This window comes from Phocoena sinus, chromosome 15 (genome assembly GCF_008692025.1).
Source record: "Phocoena sinus isolate mPhoSin1 chromosome 15, mPhoSin1.pri, whole genome shotgun sequence".
NCBI classification, from domain to species: Eukaryota; Metazoa; Chordata; class Mammalia; order Artiodactyla; family Phocoenidae; genus Phocoena; species Phocoena sinus.
Genome location: NC_045777.1, coordinates 52600955 through 52626664, shown reverse-complemented (window position 1 = coordinate 52626664; position 25710 = coordinate 52600955). Strand labels below are relative to the sequence as shown.

The window sequence follows — 25710 nt, the reverse complement described above, 5'->3', positions numbered from 1 at the left end:
GGCTTAGCAGCTGTGGCACACAGGTCCAGTCGCTCCGTGGCACATGGGATCCTCCCAGACCAGGGCCCAAACCCAGGTCCCCTGCATTGGCAGGCGGGCTCCCAACCACTGTGCCACCAGGGAAGCCCAAACAACACACTTTTAAATCACTAATGTATTAAGGAAGAATTCACAAGGAAAATTTAAAAATACTCAGAGATGAATAAAAATGAAAACACAACATGCCAAACTTATGCGACACAGTGAAAGTGGTGCTAAGGGAGGAAACTGATAGCTATAAGTATTTATATTAAAAAATGGGAAAGATCTCAAATCAACAACCTAACTTTACAACTTAAGAAACTAGAAAAAAAGAACAAACTAAACCCAAAACTAGCATAAGGAAGGAAATAATAAAAATAAAATAGAAAAATGATAGAGAAAAATCCATGATACCAAAAGCTGGTTCTTCAAAAAGATTAATAAAATTGACAAATCTTTTGCTAGATGGACTAAGGAAAAAGAGAGACGACTTAAATTACTAAAACTAGAAAAGAGGGACTTCTCTGGCAGTCCAGTGATTAAGACTCTGTGCTTCCAATGCAGGGAGCGTGGGTTCGATCCCTGGTCAAGGACCTAAGATTCCACATGTCATGTGGTGCAGCCAAAAAAATATATATATATATTCACTAGTAAATTCTACCAAACATTTAAAGAAGTAATACCAATCCTCAAAATTTTCTGAAAAGTTGAAAAGGAGAGAACATTTCCCAACCCATTCTATGAGGCCAGCATTACCCTGATACCAGAGCCAAACAAAGACACTATAAGAAAAGAAAAATATAGATATCCTTTATGAGCACTGATGCAAAAATCTTCAACAAAAACCAAATGGAATTTATTCACGGAATACAAGGATGGTTCGACATAGGAAAATCAACCAATGTAATATGCCACATAAACAAAAGGAAGGAAAAAACCCACATGAACATCTCAACTGACACAGAAAAAGCATTTGACAAAATTGAACATCCCTTCATTATAAAAACACTTAGTGGGCTTCTCTGGTGGCGCAGTGGTTGAGAGTCCGCCTGCCGATGCAGGGGACACGGGTTCGTGCCCTGGTCCAGGAAGATCCCACATGCCGCGGAGCGGCTAGGCCCGTGAGCCATGGCTGCTGAGCCTGCGCATCCAGGGCCTGTGCTCCACAACGGGAGGGGCCACAACAGTGAGAGGCCCGTGTACCACAAAAAACAAAAACAAAACAAAACACTCAGTAAGCTAGGAATAGAAGGAATCTATCTCCACATAATAAAAACCTGCAGCAAACATCATACTCAATGATGAAAGACTGATAGTGATTCCTCTAACATTGGGAACAAGATAAGGATGCCTGCTTTCACCACTTCTATTCAATATAGTACTGGAAGTTCTAGCCAGAGCAATTAGGTAAGAAAAAGAAACTGAAGGGGAAAAAACGAAGTTTCTATCCAAAGAAGATTGGTAAAATTATTATGGCCAAGTTATACAGCAGAAAATTATGTGGCCATAAAAGGCCACACAGAAAAGTCATCCAAATTGGAAAGGAAGAAGTAAAATCATCTGTTTGCAGATACGATTTTTTATGCAGAAAATCCTAAAGGTTCCACAAAACATTGTTAGAACTAATAAGTGAATTCATCAAAGTAGCAGGATACAAAGTCAACACACAAAATTCACCTTCATTTCTATACATGAACAATGAACAACCTGAAAAGGACATCACAAAAACGATTCCATTCACAATAACATCAAAAAGAATAAAATGCTTAGGAATTAACTTAACCAAGGAGGTAAAAGACCTGTACAATGAAAGCTACAAAACACTGCTGAATTAAAGAAGACATAAATTAATGGAAACACATCCCATGTTCATGAACTTAAAGACTTAATGTTAAAATGTCAATACTGCTGAAAGCTAGCTACAGACTCAGTGCAATCCCTATCAAAATCTCAATGACATTTTTTTTTGCAGAAATATAAAAACCCAACTTAAAATTCACATGGAATTTCAAGGCACCTCAAATAGCCAAAACAATCTTGAAAAAGAACAAAACTAAATAAGAAGCTGCCGTATTAAAAAAAAAAAGAACAAAACTAGAGGACCCACACTTCTTTTTTTTTTTTTTTTTTTTGCAGTACGCAGGCCTCTCACTGTTGTGGCCTCTCCCGTTGTGGAGCACAGGCTCCGGACATGCAGGCTCAGCAGCCATGGCTCACGGGCCTAGCTGCTCCGCAGCATGTGGGATCTTCCTGGACCGGGGCACGAACCTGTGTCCCCTGCATCGGCAGGCGGATTCTCAACCACTGTACCACCAGGGAAGCCCCGAGGACCCACATTTCTTAATTTCAAAATTTACCACAAAGTGGCAGTAATCAAAAGAGTATGGTGTTAGCATAAAGACAGACATGTAAACCAATGGAATAGAATAGAGAGCCCAGAAATAAACCCTCATGTATGTGGTAAAATGATTTTTGACAAGGGTGCCATGACCATTCAATGAGAAAAGGACAGTCTTTTCAACAAATGGTGCTATGAAAACTGGATATCCACATACAAAAGAATAAAGTTGGATCCTTACCTAATACCATACACAAAAATTAACTCACAATGGATAAATGTAAGACCTAAACCAATAAAATTCTTAGAAGAAAACAGAGGACAAAGCTTCACAACATTGGATTTGTCAATTATTTCTTGGATATGACACCAAAAGCACAGGTGACAAAAGAAAAATTAGACAAATTGGACTTCATGAAAATTAAACAATTTTGTACATCAAAAGACACTATCCACAGAGTACAAAAAACAGGATGGAAGAAAATATTTGCAAATCATGTATCTGATAAGGATTTAATATCCAGAATATATAGAGAACTCCTAAAACTCAGAAACAACAAAAAACCGAAACAACCTGATTGAAAAATGGGCAAAGGATTTGAATAGATATTTCTCCAAAGAAGACATATAAATGGCCGATAAGCACACGAAAAGATGCTCAACATTACTAATCATTGGGGAAACACAAATCAAGACTACAATGAAATACCACCTCACACCCATTAGGATGGCTGCTATCAAAAAACCAGAAAACAGCAAGTACTGGTGAGAATGTGGAGAAATTGGAACCCTGTGCCCTCACTGTTGGTGGGAAAGTAAGATGTTAAAGCTGCTTTGGAAAACAGTGTGGCAGCTCCTCAAAAAATTAAAAATAGTTACCATATGATCCAGCAATTCCACTTCTGGGTATAAACCCTAAAGAATTGCAAGCGGGGTCTTAAAGAGTTCACCTTTGTACACCCATGTTTGTAGCAGCATTATTTACTGAAGCTAAAACATAAAAGCAGCCCAAGTACTCACAGACAGGTGAATGGATAAGCAAAATATGGTACCTACATACAATGGAATATTATTCAACCATAAAAGGGAACAAAATTCTGATACATGTTGCAATATGGATGAACTCGGAAAACATTATGCTCAGTGAAAGAGGCCAGATGCAAAAAGACCAATATTGTATGATTCTACTTATACGAGGTACTTAGAGTCATCAAAATCATAAAGACAGAAAGTACAGGGGTGGTTGCCCGGGGCTAGGGAGGAGGGGAGCATAGGGAGTTGTTGTTTAATGGGTATAGAGTTTCAGTTTTACAAGATAAAGAGAGGTAAGGGGATGATCGTGGTGATGGTTGCACAACAGTGTGAATACATTTAATACCACTGACCTGTACACTTAAAAATGGTTAAGATAGTAATTATGTTATATGAATTTTACCACAATTTTTAAAAAGTGGAAAAAAAAACATTGAGATTCTAGAAAAGGTAAAACTATAGTGAAAAAAGCAGATGGATGGCTCAGGGCCAGAGGGGTGCGGTTGGGGTAGACAGCAAAGGGGCATGAGGGATCACTTTTTGGGAGAAAGAAATGTTCAGTGACTTGATTGTGGTAGATGTTACAGAGGTGTATACATTTGTCAGAACTCATATAACTCTATTTGAAATGCGTGCATTTTATTTTATATAAATTATAATTCAGGACTTCCCTGGTGGCACAGTGGTTAAGACTCCATGCTCCCAATGCAGGGAGCCCGGGTTCAATCCCTGGTCAGGGAACTAGATCTCACATGCATGCCGCAACTAAAAGTTCGCATGCCACAACTAAGGAACCTGCCAGCCGCAACTAAGACCTGGTGCAACCAAATAAATGATAAAATAAATAAATAATTAAAAAAATATATATATATAGGATTCTCATTTTTAAAAAAATTATACCTCAGAAAAGTGATTAAAACCTTTATACCAGGGCTTCCCTGGTGGCGCAGTGCTTAAGAATCCGCCTGCCAATGCAGGAGACACGGGTTCGAGCCCTGGTCCAGGAAGATCCCACATGCTGCGGAGTAACTAAGCCCGTGCGCCACAGCTACTGAGCCCGTGCGCCACAACTACTGAAGCCCGCATGCCTGGAGCCCGTGCTCCACAACAAGAGAAGCCCATGCACCGCAATGAAGAGTAGCCCTTGCTCGCCACAACTAGAGAAAGCCCATGCGCAGCAACAAAGACCCAACGCAGCCAAAAATAAATAAATAATAAATAAATGAATTAAAAAAAAACCTTTATAACATTAAGAGACAAAAAAGTACACTGTGGACATTTCCAGTTTGACCTTATTATTTTTTATGGCCACATAGGTTTCCACTGTTTAACTGTGCCAAAATAATTTTACCAATTCTCTTTGGATAGAAATTTAGTTTTTTTCCCCTTCAATTTCTTGTTGTTGTAAACAATGTTTCAGGATCATCCTTATAGTCACATCTCTGTGCACTTGCCCAATTATTTCTTTAGCATAAATTCCCAGAAGTGGAACTTCTGGATCAAAGATATTTAATGACAATAGATAATGATACATTATGATCCAGAACCATACTAATTTACCCTCCCACCAGCTATGCACTAAGATTCCTATTAATCCCACGTTCTCACCAATGCAGCCTGTTATGTCATTATGATAGCTCCTTGTTTTGTTTTTTCTTGATCATTAGTAGGATTGAGCATCTTTTCAATATCATGGTCACTTATACTTCTATGAATTATCTATGTCCTTTTTTCTATTTCTGTCTGGGTCCACAATTACCTGTCTGTGTCCATCATTCTATTTCTATTCGTTTCTATTTCTATTCATTTCTATTTCTTTCTTATTGATTTTAAGAGTTCCTTATACATTAAAGATATTAATGCTCTTTCATATATTTGCAAATGTTGACTCTTGGCTTGAGGTTTTCCTCCAATTTTATTTGTGGCATCTATTATTATTGAGAAATATTCAATTAAGGCAAATCTGTTAGTCTTCCCCTTTATGACTCCTGGATTTTATGTCTTGCTTAAAAAAAAGCCTCCCTTACCGAAAGAATATTTTAAAATATTCTCTCGTATTTTCTTATTGTGCTTTTATGGTTTTGTATTTAATCCAAACTGAAGTTAAATTTTGCACTTAATGTGAAGTAAAGTTCAAAGAAATTTTTTTTCATAGGCTGGCCAATACCACTGACTTGAAATGTTATTTTTGTCATATTACCAAATTCTTTCATATGTAAATAATATAAATATATATTTGTTCCTGGACCCTTTATTATGTTCTATTGACTTATGTTTCTATTTTTGTGCTATCCCACCCTGTTATACATAGCTTAATACTAATGGAAGATTATATTCAAGAATGCAAGTTTGGTTTGATGTTAGAAAATCTATTAGCATAGCTCACAGTTTTTGTTTTGTTTTGTTTTTTTGTTTTTGGCTGTGCCACACAGCATAAAATTCCCTGACCAGGGATCAGGCCCGTGCTCCTTGCAGTGGAAGCACAGAGTCTTAACCACTGGACTGCCAGGGAAGTGCCAGTGTAGTTCACGGTTTAAAGGAGAGATCTGAGGGACTTCCCTGGTGGTCCAGTGGGTAGGACTCCACGCTCCCAATGCACGGGGCCTAGGTTCGATCTCTGGCTGGGGAACTAGATCCTGCATGCATGCCTCAACTAAGAAGCCCACATGCCACAACTAAGACCCGGCGCAGCCAAAATAAATTAATTAATAAAAACAGAATAAAGTAAAGGAAAGATCTGATATACATCAGTCCCGTTGCTCCCTCCAGTGGCTTCGCACCACACTCAAACGCATCCAAACTCCTTAGGGGCGTGACCAGGTCTCAAGCCCCTCTGAGGTGGCCTCCCAACCCTCTTTGTGAGCCCACGTGCTCATTCACTGCATTCCAGCAACTCTGGCCTTTTCCTCCTGCTCTAACATGCAGGGTATTTACACTTGCTGTTCCCCTGGCTCTCTGCATGACTCTCTCCTTCTCACCTTTCAGATCTCTGCTCATATGTAGCTTTCTCACAGAGTCCTTCCCTGGACACTGAGACTAAAGGACCCCTCCCCCTGGACCCTGACCCTCTCCATCACTCACACGGTTTATTTTATTCAGGCACTAATCACCATCAGAACTGCCTTGCTTATTCACTTGTTTTCTTCTTTACTATCATTATCCTCCACCCCCACCACACTCACAAGGTAAGGACTTTGTCTAATTGTTCACCTTTACATCACCAGTGCCTGGAAAACACAGCAGCCCCCTATAAATATCTGCTAGCTGGATGAATGATTGGAAGTAAATCATGCGATTATATCAATATTGCTAAAAAGTTATTTGCTCATTTAACAGACATGCCTAAAACTTTTATAAAATGTGTCAACATACCTTAAGAGGCAGGTAGATTATACAGCACAAGTACTGCTGTCAGTGAAGCCTTGGTTTCTATTCCAACACAACTGCTTCCCACTCGTGTATCCTTGAGAAAGTCATTTAAACTCTCTGAGCCTCAGTGTCCTCATCTATAAAATGCGAGAAGGAATGGTAATGAGAGTTGTTACAAGGCGTAAATGAAATGATGTAAGTACAGTGCTTAACAGAATGTCTGAAACACAGTAAGCCTTCAAGGATTATATAATGTTACTTGAATGGCAATAAGAAAGGAGGAATTGAAGGAATCTTTTCCAAGAGGAGAAGAGAACCAATTAGAAACCGGTCACAAACATCAGGTCTAATGGTTTGGGCTAGTACCACTCCTGGGAGAGTCAGGAGTAAGAAAACGATGGCTGTTACAACCACTGTCCTTCAACATTGCTGGGGGCAGCGGTGGGGCTGGACCATGCAGAGAAATTGTTCAAAATAAGAGATGAAATTATTCGCATTGCAGTAATTCAAAAGCCTGAAGAGAGTTAACTGAAAAATGAGAACTACTGTGACTACTTAACATGTTGGTGGGATACAAGATAAAATACACAAAAATTGCCTTCTTTGACACCAACAAAATTCATAATAACAACAAGAACTATTTAAAAATACTTAGACACAAAGAAGAAATTGGCAAGATCTAGATAAGGAAAAATATAGTTTTAGCAAAGGATCTAAAGAAAAACCTCAATAATGCCTCCATTAATCAGTGCACATTAATATGACTTAAACCAACACCCCATCCAGTTTTTTTCCCCCTTGGTTTTGACATTTAGAAAAATAAAATAAAACAGCCAGAAGGGTCCTGAAAAAGTGTAAGGAGCATGGCCTCACCCTGGCCTATTTCTGAAGTTCCCAGAATAGTTTAGTCAGCTCAGTTGGGCACCACCTACCTCAAATTCATTGCACTAACTCTTCAATATCACCGTGAACTGAATGGTTAGAAAATGCTATTTTACTTGTTGCCAAGCGTCTTTTAGCATTTTCCACGTAGAAAGGTTCATCTCAAGTTAAAATGCCTGGGAAGCCCAATTCAAATCCAAGGTCAGCGAGTGTGTTGGATCCTGGGGGCTGTATTCAGTGGCCCCCTCGTAAATGAATCACATTGGGACCCAGAGAGCTTTAGGTCTGGAGGGTGCGGGTCGATCTGTTCAATGAGCTGCTGCCATCTGAAGCAGCAGGCATGACCTCTGCCCAGCCCCACATCCTGTTTTCTCCTAGACCCGTGGACAAAGGATGGCTGACCCCCGCCCCCTGAGTTCCTGGGGCCCTGCTGGAGGGGCTGCCTAGGGCTGGACATCCTGCCTGCTGCAGGTGAGGAGCGGCTGGGGGCGGGCTCAGGGTCCTCAAGTGTCCACCTTAGCTGACGGAGGGACACATGGGGGTGGCCAGCCTTGGCAACAGGATCCACTCCAGTCCCCAGGGAGGGAAAGGAACGTGAGCAGGTGGGGCTCTGCCTCTCAGCGCCTCGGCATCACTGTTCCCAGCAGAAAACAGTGCTGCCTGAGGGTCAGGAGCCTCTGTGCTTCCCAGAGGCCCCAGGAACACAAAAGAAAAGTAGCTGAGTAGCTGAACCAGCTCTCTCTTCCCTTTTGGCTCCTCCTTTCTTTCTTTTTTTTCTTCTTCTTAAGTTAATAGACGTTAGTTTTTAGAGCAGTTTTAGGTTCACAGAAAAATCAAGTGGGAAATATAGAGATTTCCCTCTACCCCCAGCACACCTACACGCACCCTTCCCCAACCAGAGGGGCACATTGGTTACAATTGGTTGACTTACACTGACACGTCACTATCACCCAGAGTCCAGAGCTGACATTAGAGTCACTCGTGGTGCCATACATTCTATGGGTTTGGACAAATGTACAATGACATGAATCTACCACTGCAGTATCATACAGAGTAGTTTCAGTGCCCTAAAAATCCTCTGTGCTCTGCCAGTTCATCCTCCCTCCTCGCCCCAAACCCCAGCCGAACACTGATCCTTTTACTGTCTCCATAGCTTTGCCTTTTCCAGGAAGCCATAGGATTGGAATCATACCACACGCAGCTTTTCCAGATTGGTCTCTTTCATCCTTCCCCTCTCATGAGTGGAACTGTTCACAATCTCATCCCCATTTCCAGGTTACAAATGAGGATACCACAGCACAGAGCACTCAGGTGGCCTGTCCAGTGTTGCAGAGCCAGTAAGTGACAGAGCTCAGATTCGAGCCCAGGGCCCCTGCACCTGAGCAATGCTCCTGGCAGCAGGGACTACTGTCACCATCCAGCAACAAACAGTCCTTCCAACCCTGTCCCGGAGGCCAGATCAAGAGCCACCTGTAGTTCAGGGCAGGAAAAAGGGTGGGTCCCCATCCGCCCATCCCTTGAGGCTTCCTTAACCTGTCCCCAGGCCACTGATGGGGAGACAGAAGAAAGCAGATTCAGGCCCTCTCTCCACAGCTCCTGGCAGCAATCCCAGACTCCATGAGGAAGCAAGAGGTGCACACGGGCAGGGAGGCTGGCCAGGGCCATGGTGCTGGCTCCCCAGCCGAGCAGGTGAAAGCCCTAGTGGACCTGCTGGCTGGGAAGGGCAGTCAGGGCTCCCAGACCCTGCAGCCCCCTGACAGGACACCAGAGTCCCTGCTGAGGCCCCATGGCAATGGTAAGCAGACAGATAGGGATCCCTGGGCCCTCTTCCCCTCCCCCACCCCTCCCCCACCCTCCCCATCCCTCCCCTCTGGCTTCTGTCCAGCAGATTTGAGGATACAGAGGCACCGAGAGGCCCTTCTGAACAGGATGGGAGGCAGCCCTGAGCTGGGAAGCCCCTCCTCCAGGTTGACCAGCCTCCTGCTGGTGGAGGACCTGATGGACCTGCAGCTGAGGGAACACGACTTCACGCAGGTGGAGGCCACACGTGGGGGCTGGTGCTCCGACAGGACCATCGCCCTGGACAGGCTTTTCCTGCCTCTGTCGCGGGTGTCCATCCCGCCCCGCATCTCCATCACCATTGGGGTGGCTGGCGTGGGCAAGACCACCCTGGTGAGGAACTTTGTCTACCTCTGGGCCCGGGGGCAGATGGGCAAGGACTTCTCGCTGGTGCTGCCTTTGACCTTCCGGGATCTCAACACCCATGAGAAGCTGTCTGCAGACAGACTTGTCCGCTCTGTCTTCCCACACGCAGGGGAGACTGGCCTGGCGTCAGCAACCTTAACCAAAGTCCTCCTCGTCCTGGACGGCCTGGATGAGTGTAAGATGCCCCTGGACTTCTCCAACACCATGGCCTGCAGAGACCCCAAGAAGGAGATCCAAGTGGACCATCTGATCACCAACATCATCCGGGGCAACCTCTTCCCAGGTGTTTCTGTCTGGGTCACCTCCCGCCCCAGCGCGGCTGGCCAGATCCCGGGGGGCCTGGTGGACCGGATGACCGAGATCCGGGGCTTCAACGAGGAGGAGATCAAGATGTGTCTGGGGCAGATGTTCCCTGAGGACCAGGTCCTCTCGGGTTGGGTCCTGAGCCAGATGCAGGCTGACAGGCCCCTGTATCTGATGTGCGCCGTCCCAGCCTTCTGCCAGCTGGTGGGGTCGGTGCTGGGCCACCTGCACCGCAACAGGCCAGGGCTCCAGGATGCAGAGCTGTGGCCTCCAAGGACCCTGTGTGAACTCTACTCATGGTACTTCAGAATGGCCCTCAGCAGGGAGGGGCAGGAGAAGGGCAAGGTGAGCCCCCGCATTGAGCAGCTGGCCCATGGCTGCCGCAAGATGGTGGGGACACTGGGTCGGCTGGCCTTCCACGGGCTGGTCAGGAAGAAGTACGTGTTCTACGAGCCAGACCTCAAGGTGTTCGGCGTGGACCTTGCTCTGCTGCAGACCGCCCCGTGCAGCTGCTTCCTGCAGCGGGAGGAGACCCTGGCCTCCTCAGCAGCCTACTACTTCACCCACCTGTCCCTGCAGGAGTTTGTGGCAGCTGCCTACTACTACAGCGCGTCCAAGAGGGCCATCTTCGACCTCTTCACCGAGGGTGGCATGTCCTGGCCCCAGCTTGGCTTCCTCACACACTTCAGGAGTGCGGCCCAGAGGGCCATGCAGGCCGAGGATGGGCGGCTCGACGTCTTCCTGCGCTTCCTCTCAGGCCTCTTGTCTCCGAGGGTCAACGCACTGCTGGCCGGCTCCCTGCTGACCCAGGGCGAGCACCAGGGCTACCGGACCCAGGTGGCCGAGCTCCTGAAGGGCTGCCTGCGCCCCAACACGGTGGTCTGCGCCCGAGCCATCAACGTCCTGCACTGCCTGCGCGAGCTGCAGCACATGGAGCTGGCCCACAGCGTGGAAGAGGCCATGGCAAGCGGGGGCCTGGCTGGGCTGACCAGCCCCCAACACCGTGCTGCCCTGGCCTACCTCCTGCAGGTGTCCGATGTCTGCACCCAGGAGGCCAACCTGCCCCTGTACCTCAGTCAGGGGGACCTCCAGAGCCTGCTGCCCCAGCTGCTCTACTGCCAGAGTCTGAGGTGGGCGCCAGGGTGGGGCTGTGTGAGGCGTGTGGGCAGAGGAGAGAGCGGGGACCTGGAGGGCTCCTCCCCTCCACCACACCCCTCTGTGTCCATGTCCTAGGGCTGCTGTAACAAAGGACCACAGCCTGGGTGGCTTAAAATGACATGTTATTTTCTCCCAGTTCTGGAGGCTAGAGTCTAAGATCAAGGTGTCAGCAGGGCTGTGTTCCCTCTGAAACCTGTAGGGGAGGATCCTTGGGTCATTCTTGTTCTCTCCAGCCTTCAGTGTTTGCTGGCAATACTTGGCTTGTAGGCGCATCACCACAGTCTCTGCCCTCCGAGGTCACACGGCCACCTTCTCCGTGTCTGTCTTCATGTAGAGCTCTCCTCTCTTGGGAGGACACCAGTCACACTGGGTTACAGGCCACCCCACCCCACCTCATCTTAACTCATTACCCTGCAATGACCCTATTTCCAAATAAGGTCACATTCTTGAGGCACTGGGGGGGTTATGACACCAACATATCTTATAGGGGTATACAATTCAACCTACAACACCCTGTAAACCATCCCAATGCTGACAGGCCATACCCATTCACTCCACTCTCAGCCCAGCACCCTCTGTCCATTCTCTGGACCCTGGTGGGGGGAAGGGAAGGCTTAGGACAAGGGTCATTCAGAACCTCAGAGTAGCTTCTACATCCTCAGAAGGAGGAGAGCTAGCAACTGGTGTCCTGCACACGCATACAGACTGCGGGGCTGCTGGGAAGACATCCCTGTGGGTAGGAAGCCCAGGGTTTACACCACTGAGCCTCCCAAGTCACTCTTGTAGGAAAACTCTGAGCATGTGGGTGTGCTGGCACGGATCTCTGAACCTCACAGTGGGGGCTGCACTGGGATGGAGAGGAGGGGGAGGGAAAGGATCTCAGCCTGGGTGTCTGTGTAGCGCCCCCTCCGCTGCCTGATGCCAGCCCTCTGCCAGGGGCCTCATCCCACCTGCCCATGGGCGGTGGGACTGTTCATTATTGCTGTTCCTCCTGACCAGGCTGGACACCAACCAGTTCCAGGACCCCATGATGGAACTGCTGGGCAGTGTGCTGAGTGGGAAGGACTGTCGCATTCAGAGGATCAGGTAACGCCGACCCAGGCTGCCCACCTGTCTAGGTGTCCGGGGCTCTTTTCACATCCTCCTCTCTGCTCAAATGGCCAGGGGTGCTTTCAAAGTGAAGTGTCATTGAGGCGTGTGGCTCAGGATGCAGGCTGCTTGTTTCTGCTCATTCCAGAAAGTTCCAGAGGCTCAGGTACCTCATCTGTAAGAAGAGGGAAAGGATACGGTATGGGTCAGATACTATCGTGGATACAGAACCATTTCTCCAGATGCTGTCTGTGCAGACATACCGCCAAGTCGGATTTACTCTAAATGCCTCACAAAGTTTGCCCTCAAATGGTATTTTGAGCACAGGATTGCATCTTTAAATAACACACAAATTTTTAAATTAATATCAATTAAAACAATTTTAAATTTAAACATTGTATCTTTAATGACATAATTAGATGAGAGTTTATATGCCGATTGCAGAACTGATCTATGTGCTAATGAAATCACTCCTACATTGGGTTGGCCAAAAAATTCGTTTGTGTTTTTCTACATCATCTTATGAGAACCCGAACAAACTTTTTGGCCAACCCAATAACATCCAAGTGTGAGTTAACACCCTGATTTGTAGTTGAATCGATGTGATGACCTGAGGGTGGCTTTAGGAGAACTAGGGAGGTGAGTTTAGAGAACAGGACCCAGAGAGTAATTTTTCATCCTCACACAAGCCTCCAGCTTTTGAAATAATCTTTTTCTGAGGAGACAAGAATATAGAATGAGTCCAGAGCAAAAGTAAGTCTTTGAGGATAGTGGTTAGAGTAGTGGTGAGCTCCATGTGACCTTGAACAGACACCTCTGTGCCTAAGAAGGGTAAACGGTATGGGTTCAGGGGTCCCCATGACCACTCTCAGGTTCAGTGAACTCACAGAACTCAGAAAACCAACTATACCCACAATTACGGTTCATTACACTGAAAGGATACACATTAAAATCTGCAAAGGGAACAGCCCTTGGGGCAGGGTCGCAGAGACCAGGCCAAGCTTCCAGCCGCTCTCTCTCAGCGGAGCTGAACAGAGAGCGCTTCCTACTCCCAAAGACCATGTGTGACAACACACACAGAGCATTCCAACCAGGGAAGCTCACCCAAGCCTTGGTGTCCAGGGTTATTACTGGGGGTTGGCCGTGAAGACACACCTGCCCACCGCATGCTGACCTTAGTCTCCAGCCCCTCCAGAGGTCGAGCTGACACTGCATGACCATAAATCCCACTGTGAGATAGACTATCCATCAAGGCCCAAGGCCCCCAGGTAAACAGAGACATTCCTACCAGGCAGGACATTCCAAGGGCTTAGAGGTCACCTCTCAGGAGCAGGGGCCAAGGTTAATCTTTTACTGCACACTGCCTCTTAGGGTTGCCACGAGGCTACATGAGTTAATTCACGGAAAGTGCTCAGGACAGGACAGGCACAGAGGAAGCACCATGTAAGAGCCAGCTGTTAACTAGCAGGATCCTCTTTTTAGCCAGAAACTTAAATGCAATCTCTTTGAAAGAAACAAAATAATGACAATTTCCCATTATGAATATAGTTTCCTTCATGAGAACCTTCAGCAAAATAGCCAACTTTCAGTGTTTTGCTTAAAGGAATCTAGACAGTACTCAGAGATTTTTCTGAACAAAGCCAAAAACTCCTTCTCTGGCCACACTCTCTCCTTCACCTCTCTATAGTTGGTCCTCAGTGCCACAACCCTGTTTGAAACATCCAAGGTATCCTTCATGAAATATTGTTTATAAAATGTTACAAAAGTTCTGGGGGTAGGGGATGGGGACAGAGGCTCTCTAGAAGCTGAGAACAGTTATATAGAAGGTGGTGGTCTGGATGAACAGTCTTCAAACTTTTTTTAAGTGATAGAACGCTTTTTAAAAGTGGCATATGAGGCACTTCGCTGGTGGCACAGTGGTTAAGAATCCTCCTGCCAATGCAGGGGACACGGGTTCAAGCCCTGGTCTAGGAAGATCTCACATGCCACGGAGAAGCTAAGTCCGGGCACCACAACTACTGGGCCTGCCCTCTAGAGCCCACAAGCCACAACTACTGAGCCCACGTGCCACAACTACTGAAGCCTGCGTGCCTAGAGCCCGTGCTCCACAATGAGAAGCCACTGCAATGAGAAACCCATGCACTGCAACGAAGAGTAGCCCCCACTCGCTTCAGCTAGAGAAAGCCCATGCGCAGCAACGAAGACCCAACACCGTCAAATATAAATAAATAAATAAGTGGCATATGAGGCAGAATCCCAATTAGACAGGCAAACAAAAGGGGGGCTGCTGGGATTCAAAGAAGTGGGAGGCAGAGCCTAGGCATTTGGTTTCCCCTCAGCCTCCTGAAGCTTTTCTGAAGAAACTTAGGGTCCGTTGAAACATAGCTTGAAAAGCACTGGGGATTCCAATTGCATCCCATGGGGCTGTCTCACATTTTAAAATGCCTGAGAAACTGTAAAGAACCTCAACAGATATCATTTCTGAAACTGGGTGTATGAGGGAACATTAAGTGGATCCCCATCGTGTTCCTGGAATGCCTTTTTTTGGCCACACCACGTGTCTTGCGGGATCTTAGTTCCTTGACCAGGGATCAAACCCATGCCTTTGTCAATGAAAGCACAGTCTTAACCACTGGACCACTGGGGAATTCCTTGGAATGCCCTTTCAAGGCAGATACAGACGTACATTTTGTTACTTCAAAGTTAATTTTATAATAACTCTACCATTTTCCTTTCTTGGATTACAGAAAGGGCTGGGGTCAGGGGTGTGCTGGAACCGACTTCAGCCACAAGTTCATGAGAGCTGATTGTTACATTTTGGGAATTTTTACAAGCTGAGAGTGCTTGAAATTGGCCATGATGGGAGTATTTACACCATGGAAATTAGCCAACCCAACAAATCATGATTTTTGTATTTTGTTTCTTCCTGACAGCTGGTTTTCCAGCACACCCCTGGCTGGGAATCCCACGGTAGTCTTCAGTAATTGCCCGTACCCTCTGCTGCGCTGTTGGGGTAGAAGCTGTTGTGCTGGATTCTGGTCATACTTCCCACTGGGACCCTCTGCTGGTGTGAGGGTCTGTCCACCCACTCTGGCCCTACCTTGCCCATCTCAGAGGCTTTCCTGGGCCTGGCTTACCTGATCTCCACCTGAGTCCAGGCCCTGATGATGTTACGGTGGCTGACGGGTTTGGATCCCAGGCCTCACGTTGCAGGATAGGCGGCAAGATTTACAGACCTTCATTAACCACTCCTCTCCCTCTCTTTGGGCAGCTTGGCTGAGAACCAGATCAGTAACAAAGGGGCGAAAGCTCTGGCCAGATCCCTCCTTGTCAACAGAAGTTTGACCACTCTGGAGTAAGTAGGACCCTTCACCCCTGGGACAGGGAGAGAGTGTTGAGCCATCTTGTGAAGTCCCCTAGACCACACTCTTCCCAGGATGGGTTGGAAGGACAGCTGAGCAAGCAAAGTCTTGACTCCTGCTCAGCTGCTGGGACTCGCCCAGTGAAGCGCCAGAATTTTGGCCTTGAACCTGGTGTTACCATCTCCTCTTCACACTTGGCCCAAGCCCACTAGTCCATCAGATCCTGCTTTCTTCTCCCCATCACATGGGGCCATCTTGGGGAACTCCTTCGATTGCCTAAATAAGGATCTCTGCCCCAGTTCTACAGAATGTGAAATCCTAAACCCTGATGCATTCCTTTCGAGGAGCATGGATTTAAAGGTCCATGTAACTTCTGTTCCTCCTTCCCTCCCTGGGAATTGGCTAAAAGAGAATGGTTCTTCCTCTCTCTTCCTCTGCCAGCCTCCGCAGTAACTCCATTGGACCTCAAGGGGCCAAGGCACTGGCAGATGCTCTGAAGATCAACCGCACTCTGGCCTCTCTGTGGTACGTGTCACCCGCTCCCTGTCTCTCTGCCCCCAGGAGGTGGCCCAGAGAATCCTCTCATCAGGTGCCACCCATGGAGTGGGAGGTAATTCAAAATGGCGACCATGAGATACTGGCTCCCACCCAGTGGATGCCAGGGGATCTTGTATCCTAAGCAAGTTTCTAAGTTCAGCTCTTCCCTAGTCATTATGCCTGTGTTTATGGCCTGAACAGGGGATGGAGGAGAAGAGGGGTGGAGGTATATGGAGGTTTGAAGGACAAAATAATCTATGAGGGAAAGCTCTTGTCTTACATTGAGTAGGAAATCCCCAAGGCCATGGCATCAGAATGATTCCCTGCGGTGTTTTCCAAGACACTGAAATCCCATCTTCCAGATGGTTTCTATGGTGTGGTGTGGTTTGCTGGGCTCCTTTTAGGGGCCAGTGGTTGTATCCATCCTTAGCGGAGTGTGTCCTGTCATTTTGTTTTGTCTTGTTCATTTATATATTTATTTTTATTGAAGCGAAATTCACATAAAATTCATCATTTTAAAGTGTACAATTCAATGGCATATAGTATATTCACAGTTGTGCAACCAACACCTCTATCTAGTTCCAAAATATTTGCATCACCCTAAAGGGAGACACTATACCCATTAGCAATCACTTCCCATTCTCCCCTCCCCTCAGCCCCTGGCAACCACCAATCTGCTTTCTGTATGTTTACCTATTCTGGATATTTCATATAAATGGAATCAAAAAATAAGACTTTTTGTGTCTTTCTTCTTTCACTTAGTATAATGTTTTCAAGGTTCATCCATGTTGTAGCATGCACCAGTATTTCATTCCATTTCATGGCTGAATAATATTCCATTACATGAACAGACCACAATTTGTTTATCCATTGATCAGCTGATGGACACTTGGGTTGTTTCCACCTTGTGGCTATTGTGCTGTACACATCTCTGTACAGGTATTTGAGGACGTTTTTTCAATCCTTTTGGGTAGATATACGTAGGAGTGGAATTTGCTGGGTCACACGGTAACCCCATATTTAACCTTTTGAGTAACTGTCAGACTGCTTTCCTCAAGGGCCATACCATTTGACATCCCCACCAGCAGCAGATGAGGGTTCCAATTTCTCCACATCCTCACCAACACCTGGGTGTGGGGGCTTTTAGCTGTAATTGGGACTATCAATGACCTTGTCATTGTGATCCACATACCATGGGCACCTTGTCCCCAGTCAGCAAGCAAGTACTTAGAGACCCAGAGGAAAACCTAAGGCCAAAGCAGCAGTGGGAAGGGCCAGTTGTTTTCCCACTTCCTGGGTAGTGGGGGTGAGGGCATGCCAGGCACCCTCCTATGCTCCATCAGTGATGCACCTCTTTGCTTCCACAGCCTCCAGAGCAACAGGATCAGGGATGACGGTGCCAGGTCCATGGCTGAGGCCTTGGCTGCCAACCGGACCCTCTCCGTGCTGCAGTGAGTGGGCATGCTGGCTGATAGAGAACGTTTTCTCTTCTCTCTTCTCCCTTCTCCTCCAAGGGCCTGTCTGTTTTCTGCATGGAGGGATGGATGGGACAAAGCCCTGAGGCTTTCTGATCCATCTGGATGGCCCCTGGAAAACCTGATGTCCACTGCTTTTCCAGAGAACAGGTGTGGGGGAAATAATTAAAAATAAAGCCTCCTGCCAACCCAGAAAATCCTCTCCACAAATGTAGAAAAGTATGAAACAGCTTAATTACTGGAATAAGCATTCAGCTAGCCTGCAATGAGCATCAAAGGCAGTCCACCAATGGGATGGCAAAGACAGAAAAGAATCTCACCCTTTCCTACAGTCGAGCAGATACAACCCAGTACATAAGTGTCTTCAAGAAAAACCACAACTTGCCCTCAAATAAGAGGACTGGACAGAACCATTTATCACACTTACCTTATACTAAATTTGCTTGTTATTTGGGGGTAGCCATCTGTGTTTGCTAACTGCATTTATCACAAGGAAAAGAAAACTCACATCTTTATGACCACCAGGTACTTACAGCTTGGAGCAGGTGCTCTCTTACTTGATGTGCACAGTTCAAAGAGATGGCTCCAAGGCCCTTACAAAAGATATTCCGAGGCTATAAACTTGCCAAGAGGTTTACTTCTAGCTCTTAAAAAGATTTACACACTCTTAAAGGGACAGGGAAAGGATTTAAAATCCCAAGTTTTCTCAAGGAAATACTCTAAGGGAGGGGAGGGGAGGGGAGGGGAGGGGAGGGGTTTTTTCCCTTTGTAACCAGGGAAAATTCCATTTTGTTTAGAGTGTATTTAGCCTCACACAGAAGAGGTCCTGCCCTGCCTGTCCTTCTAGGATGAGCACAGGGGTTCTCCTGTAACATCTCCCTCCTCCACATTTAGTATAAAAGGAAGAAACTTTTGAAGATGAGGCGCCTAAGGGAGGGTCTGCCCTTGTGAGGACTGTAGGGTTGCAGGGCAGGCTGCTGGCTGGTCTGGATGGAGGCAGACTGCTGAGTATTGAGAAGGCTGGTCAGGTGAGGGGCCAGTGGGACTTCTACATGGAAATCTCCAGTTTGGAGGTTGCTGGATATTAACAGTGTCCGCTGGTCACTGCTTTCTGGTCCCTGAAGGGAAGACCCAACGGTTCTTGCCTCAACTCTTCACATCAGTCTATTAGCAACACTTTGGCAACAATCCACAGACCTTTCCTGGAGACCCCTCCCCCCATGCTGCGGTAAACAGAGACAGCACTTGAGTAGTCTCTGACCTCTCACCTTGAACCAGACTGTCCTTAGCCTGGGAATGGCTGTGACCAGCTTTGTTGAAGGACCCCTCTCCTACAGCCTGCAGAAGAACAGCATCGGGCCAGTGGGAACCCAGCAGATGGCAGATGCCCTGAAGCAGAACAGGAGTCTGAAGGAGCTCATGTGAGAAATGCAGAAGGGCCAAACTGGTATCCTCCATGCCTGGCACAATGCCCAGCCCATCACAAATATTTGTGAACAAGGGGTTGGATGGATGGGTGGATGGATGGATAAGTGGCCAGATGAGTGGGCGGGTGAGTGCATGGACGGATGAATGGATGAGTGAGTGAGTGGGTGAGTGGATGGATGAATGAATGTGTGGGCACAAGATAGCTGGCTTTGGACTCCAAAGCCCTGGACCAGGAGAATGGAGATCCAGATTCCCAGGAATGAGTGAGCCCCAACTGTCTCAGACTCACATTTACTGCCTTCCCAGCTGGTAGAAGAAAACACCATCCCAGCCACCTTCACATAAAGTTATCACAAATACCCCTCACTAAAGAGTTGGCCCTGCCAACCCTGTCAAGGAGTCAAGAAAGACTTTGCTACCTTGATCTCTTTGCTACCCACCAACCAGCCTCAGGCAGAAGAAGCTGTGCCCTGGGCACCCTTGAGACAACAGAGACAGCCCTTCCCTGGAGGGCTTCCTGGACTCTGATCCCCCAGCTTCACCCTACCAGGCTGCTCCACCCATGTCCCATCTCTTGCAGGTTCTCCAGTAACAGCATTGGCGATGGAGGTGCCAAGGCCCTGGCGGAGACCCTGAAGGTGAACCAGGGCCTGAAGAGCCTGGAGTGAGTCTCCAGGGGTGGCTGTGGGCAGAGGGTGACTCCCCACCTGGGTTCCCCATCCAGCAGGTGGGTGGGTCCTAGAGGAGGGCTGTCAGTCAGGACCAGTTCCCTGTCAGAACCCAATCAACCACCAACCCTGGGCATACTGTGATCTTAGTGTCTCCCTCCAGCCCACCCCAGTGGACAGTCAGGGTCGGCGCTGGTTCTGGAATTTTCAGTGACAAGCACTGAGTGTACTTTAGAAGCTGGCACAGGTGGCTGCAAAGGGGGCTGGCTCCAAGGGCCTTGGTGGGGAGTGGGGAGTTCAGTGCTATCCCCGTAATGGGGACACTCAGCTGCACCACTTTCTCTGGGGGCTGCAGACACATGTCCCCCCCCCCCCCAGAAGCCTTGTGGAGCCACTCAAATCAAGGCAGCGTGTAAACTTCGGCACTGGTTGTGCTAGACCCACCTGCCCTGACCTAGCAGGAGCCGGAATGCGGGAAATGGGATGAGAAGGGCCATGGGGGCAGCACAGGGCTCCCCCAACTCCCTGCTGAACTCAGTGCCTGCAGCCCCAGGCTGGACTCCCTCCGCATCCTGAGACAGCCACGTCAAAGTGCGTCCTGTCCTCTGTCTGCAGCCTGCAAAGCAATTCCATCAGTGACCTGGGAGTGGCAGCGCTGATGGAAGCCCTCTGTACCAACCAGATGCTCCTCAGCCTCAAGTAAGTCCCCGCCTCCCTCTCCATCTGAGGGCGTCCTTTTGGCCAGGGTGTCTGAAGGGACTTTGGGGCGTGGAAGGAAAGGCTGGTGCTGGGAAGCACACACCCCCACCCCCAGGGGCCTGTGATGGGGAGGATCTATGGTTGGGCAGCTTGGTTCTAGAGCCTGGCAGCCTGTGCTCCCCCTGCTCACTGGGGAGGCAGGGGCAGCTCTGGCCCTCAGCTGGCTGTATCTGCAGCTCCCTTCCTACGGGCAAGCCTGTAGGCCCCCAAGCATGCTGGCCTTCCCCTCCCTTCACACCTCTGAGGTCCTGTCATCTTATCCTCTTCCTCCTGGACTGTCTCCTACTGCTGACAGTCCTGGGGGGGTGTGGGTACATCTGAATGGTGAGCCGTCAGAGGGGGACTTCCTAGAGCAGGCTTTTCCCACCTTGGCCCAGGTTCCACCTGGGGCTCTCAGCTTTTCACAGCCTGAGCACCTGGCAGGTCTCCCCTGTCAGTCAGCAGTTCACGGTCCTCTCTTTCCTCAGCCTGCGAGAAAACTCCATCAGCCCGGAGGGAGCCCAGGATCTGGCTCGCGCTCTCCGCACCAACAGCACCCTGAAGAGCCTGGAGTACGTGAGGGGGGCAGGCTGTGCTTCCTAAGGCTCTTTATGCCACCTAGGGCCTCACTCACCCAAAGCTGGGAGTCGATGGCAGACCCTTGGCGCCCCCGCCATTGTGCGAGAAGGACCTGGTTGGTGGGGGGACTGGGAGACCTGCTGCCCGGTGGCAACCCTGACACAAGTCCCCCGCTCTATGTCGTAAATTACAGGAGGATGAAGTGAGTGGCAACACTCTCCCTGCCCTGACCCCCCGACCCCCACTCCCTGGCAACAATATATGAGCAAGTAGGAGGGGCTCCCAGAACAGGGATCAGGAATGAGTGAGTCCCCAGGCGGCTCTGCCACCTCCTGGCAGGTGACCTGTCGTGGAAGCTCACTGAGTAGAGCCTGCCCCCTGCCCCCCACCCCCCATGGGCTTGCCAGGATGCAGTTCAATGGTCCAGGACACATGCTGGGCACAGCACCTGGTACACTGAAGTACCCCAAGAGCGTGAGCCAGGCAATCCCAGGAGACACGATGAAGTCCTGGGGTGGAGGGGTCGGGGACAACACGGCAGAGGTCTGGATCCCCCAGTGAGCAAGAACGGGGGCTGCACTGCCAGCTCCCACTCACTTGCCCCTGTTCCCCTCCTCCCAGCCTGACAGCCAACCTGCTCCACGACCAGGGCGCCCAGGCCATCGCAGTGGCAGTGAGAGAAAACTGTGCCCTCACATCCCTTCAGTGAGTCTTCGACGCACCCTCCCTGCCCTGTCCATTTGTCCGCTCACAGAGCTGCAGGACCACTCAAACCAGGGGAGGCAGAAGGCCAAGTCCGGCTTAGGGCCCTGGCCCCACTCCCACCAGCAACATGGCCTCAGGGCCTTTAGGCTGTGCCCTGCCCCCTGCTCTGCTCCCTGGGGCCGTTCCACAGAGAGGCCAATGGTGGGAGGTGTGTGCCCACGCTGTGCTTCTGTCACATGCTTCATGCAGGGCCACCTGGATTCTATTTGAGCCTGTCCCTGTGCCCTCCACTAACCAGAGTGCACGTAGGCCCCTTGGGACTAGCCTGAGGGGGGCTGCAGGCATTCTGCCCACCTTGGTCAGGACCTCGTCCTTCAGGGACCCCATTCCCTGTGGTCACTCTCCCAGGAGAAGCCCCTTCTTTCTGGAGCCCCTAGGACCTCCTGGGCTCTGCCCTGGGCCACGCAATCATGTGTGTGTGTCTGCCCAGCCTGCAGTGGAACTTTATCCAGGCCGGCGCCGCCAAGGCCCTGGGACAAGCACTACAGCTCAACACGAGCCTGACCAGCCTTGAGTAAGTGGGGCCTCCGCAGGGGGGGAGAGGGGGCAGGAAAATCTACAACCTCGGTGCCCACCAGGTGCAGGGCTCACACCCTCAGCACACAGCCTCCTCTGCTCTAAGGCTAGCGGGCAGGTTTCCATCTCATCTGCTATTTAAAAAAAAGCAGCTTTGTTGAGGGCTTCCCTGGTGGTGCAGTGGTTGAGAGTCTGCCTGCCGATGCAGGGGACATGGGTTTGTGCCCCCGGTCTGGGAGGATCCCACATGCCGCAGAGCGGCTGGGCCCGTGAGCCATGGCCGCTGAGCCTGCGTGTCTGGAGCCTGTGCTCCACAGCGGGAGGGGCCGCAACAGTAAGAGGCCCGCATACTGCAAAAAAACCCAAAAAACAAAACAACAGCTTTGTTGAGATATAATACACCCATTTAAGGTGTACACGTCGCTGGTTTCTAGTATATTCACAGTCATGCAATATCACTGCAATCAATTTTAGAACCTTTCAATCACCCCAAAAGAAACTTCATACTCATTAGCAGTCACTCCCCATTCCCCTGCCTCCAACCAAGTCCCCCAGTTCCCTAATCTGCTGTCTCTATGGATTTACCTGTTTTGGACATTTCATGTAAATGACGTCTTTCGTGACTCACGTCTTTCATTTAGTATGTTTTCAAGGTTCATCTGCATTGCAGCATGTATCAGTACTTCATTCCTTTTTATGAGTAAATAATATTCCACTGCACGGATAGACATGTTTATCCACTCACCCACTGATAGACACTTGGGTTGTTTCCACTTTTTGGCTATTATGAATAATGCTGCCGTGAGCATTCATACAGAAGCTTCCGTGTGGACACATGCTTTTAATTCTCTTGTGTGTACACTTGGGAGCAGAACTGCTGGGTCAGATGGTCACTCCGTGTTTAACCTTTGAGCCTCATCTGCTTTTCATGCCGAATACTTCTCCCTCAACTTCCAAGATATTCCTTGTCTGGCTGGTCCTTCCGTTTGACTCTAAATACGGTACTCCTCAAGGTTCTGTCCTGGGTCATCTTCCCTTGAATGATGTCTCTTTCTAGAAGCTCCTCCTAACTCAGGGCTCCAATTCCCTTCAAAGTCCTGGTGGCCCCCACATCTACAGCTCAGACCTCTCTCCTGAGCTCCAGACCCACGTGTCCACTGCCCACTCCACTTCCCACTGACTTATCTCCCCCACAAGTCTGCTTCTTGGCTCCTCACCTTGTGAGGGGATCCAGCAACCAACTGTGCAAGCTAGAAACATCGCCTTCTCATTTCCCACCTGCACCCCATCTCCAAATCCTGTCAATTCTTCCCCCAATGTTCCACCACCCACCCTCTACCCTCACGGCCGCTGTCCAGGCCGCCAGCAGCACTCACCTGCATCACTGCCACAGCCTCCACATCAGTCCATCCTCATACTGCTGGCCAAAGATCTTTCCCAAACGTAAATCTGTTCCCATCCTAGATAAGGTGTTTAAATGGCTGCCTGGTGCCTGCAGAGTGAAGTCCAACCCTTAGCGTGGCTTCCAAGGCCCCTAAAGATTTGCTTCCTTTGCACCCCCTCAGCCTCATTACACACTCCAACAACTCAACTCAATTTCTTTGGTTTCCTTAGATGTGCCAGGCCCTCCCCCCTCTCTCACCTGCAGGTTTGGTTTAGACCTATTTCTGCTGGGCAGCCTCTGTGACCACACTGGGGAAGGAGACTCCACAGGGCCCTCCCAGCACCCTGCAGTTGGTAACTCTCATCTGTCTCCCCACCTGAGCTCCAAGAAGCTGGAACTGGGCTTGCTGGCACCCAATATACTCAAATGTCTGTTAAAATTATCACTGCAAATTGCTCCCTCAAACATACCAACGTCCACTTGAACTAAACTCTTAATCATTTATTGCTCCAGGGCCTGCCACTTTCCTCCAATGTGGAAGGAAAGGGGGGAAAAAAGATGTAAAACACTGACCAGCAAGAATGGCCCGAGGATTGAGCGCTTTGATTTTCTGGATGGCTTTGCAAAGCACACCAAGCTCTTATTGACAGTATGTCCACGTGTCCCTTTTCTGGTTTGGCTCTGACGGTCCAGACTCATGCAGACCCCAGACCCCTGAGCACATGCATTAGGTGGCCACGGGGCTGCAGTGGCCACACAGGAAGTACAGTGATCCCCAGGGTGACCCTGGGAAGATGGTCTGCTATGGTGTGTGTGGTCTGATTTAAATCTAGAAGGTCCATGCTCAGCATGTCCTGCCACAGCATTGGCCCCTGTTCCGTGCACCCAGAGTTCAGGCTCTATGTTCAGTTTACAGGAAAATGCCATCGGGGACGAAGGCGCTTCTGCAGTGGCCAGTGCGCTAAAGGCGAACACAGCCCTCACTGCTCTCTAGTAAGTCCTGATATGCACAGCAGCCCAGGAAGCTGGCCCTTAACCATCCTTTCACATTAACCGTCATTTTTGTTTCCTAGTCAAGGAAGGTGGGTTTGATTTTCCTAATATTAGCAACTGGGTCACCGGACATCTAGAAAGAACTAGGGGTGCAGGGAGTATTACCCCCCAAACTCTCCGGGAGACCACCTCTACTTCCTATATCCATAGCATCCAGATCTCTGTCTAGCATCAGTGCAGACAGGAGATGCAGCGTTCTTTGGACAGACCAGGGCCAACAACTTTCAGTGCTGTTTCACCACTTTCAGCCCTAAGTCAAGAGGTAGTGGAAATGAAGGGCGAGTATGGATGCAGTTGGACCCGGGTGGGTGTGAGGGCCAGAAAGGCTGCCTGTCTGTGTTGACTGCATCTCCTTTTACAGTCTCCAGGTGGCCTCCATTGCTGCCCCTGGGGCCCAGGCACTCGGGGAGGCCCTGGCTGTGAACAGAACCTTGGAGATTCTTGAGTAAGTATTCCAGTCTCTGGCTACAGACTCTTGCCCAAAGAAACCAAGATGTTGACTCGAAATGAACAGATATGGAAGGGGGAAATGTACACGGAAACTCCCAAATCATTTAAATATCTTCACATATATTGGGCAGGCCCCAGCTTCCCCAACCCCATGTCACCCCTTTTCCTGGGAGTCACTTGTTGGTCCTCTCCTTGGCCTTGCCCAGGCTGAACATGTCCCCAGGCCTGGGGTGGCCAGTGGCCACTGACCCGGTCTGTGAGAAGATCAAACCTGGGGCCCCAACCTCTGTGGGGCTCTCAGGATGTCTGGGTCATCCCTGCTCCTGCAGTTCTGTGGCTCCGAGCACACGGGCACCTC

The 25710-nt window shown here is 49.0% G+C and overlaps 1 protein-coding gene across 8 annotated transcripts in view; it reads left to right on the top strand.

The window, feature by feature from the left end:
• NLRC3 (NLR family CARD domain containing 3) overlaps positions 1 to 25710 on the top strand; it is a 36863-nt gene that overhangs the window by 8842 nt on the left and 2311 nt on the right. The window contains exons 2-17 of one of the 8 annotated variants that reach the window (XR_004345948.1): positions 8021 to 8113; positions 8918 to 8979; positions 9236 to 9437; positions 9528 to 11280; positions 12308 to 12394; positions 15669 to 15752; positions 16201 to 16284; positions 17664 to 17747; positions 19109 to 19192; positions 19780 to 19863; positions 20483 to 20566; positions 21094 to 21177; positions 21806 to 21889; positions 22298 to 22463; positions 24759 to 24842; positions 25264 to 25317. Coding sequence is in view for 7 of the 8 variants with exons in the window: in XM_032606660.1 (XP_032462551.1) it covers positions 9260 to 9437; positions 9528 to 11280; positions 12308 to 12394; positions 15669 to 15752; positions 16201 to 16284; positions 17664 to 17747; positions 19109 to 19192; positions 19780 to 19863; positions 20483 to 20566; positions 21094 to 21177; positions 21806 to 21889; positions 22380 to 22463; positions 24759 to 24842; positions 25264 to 25347 (2942 nt within the window). In the remaining variant the exon portion in view is untranslated. The other 7 variants (XM_032606663.1, XM_032606660.1, XM_032606661.1 and 4 more) reach the window with 7 other exon arrangements.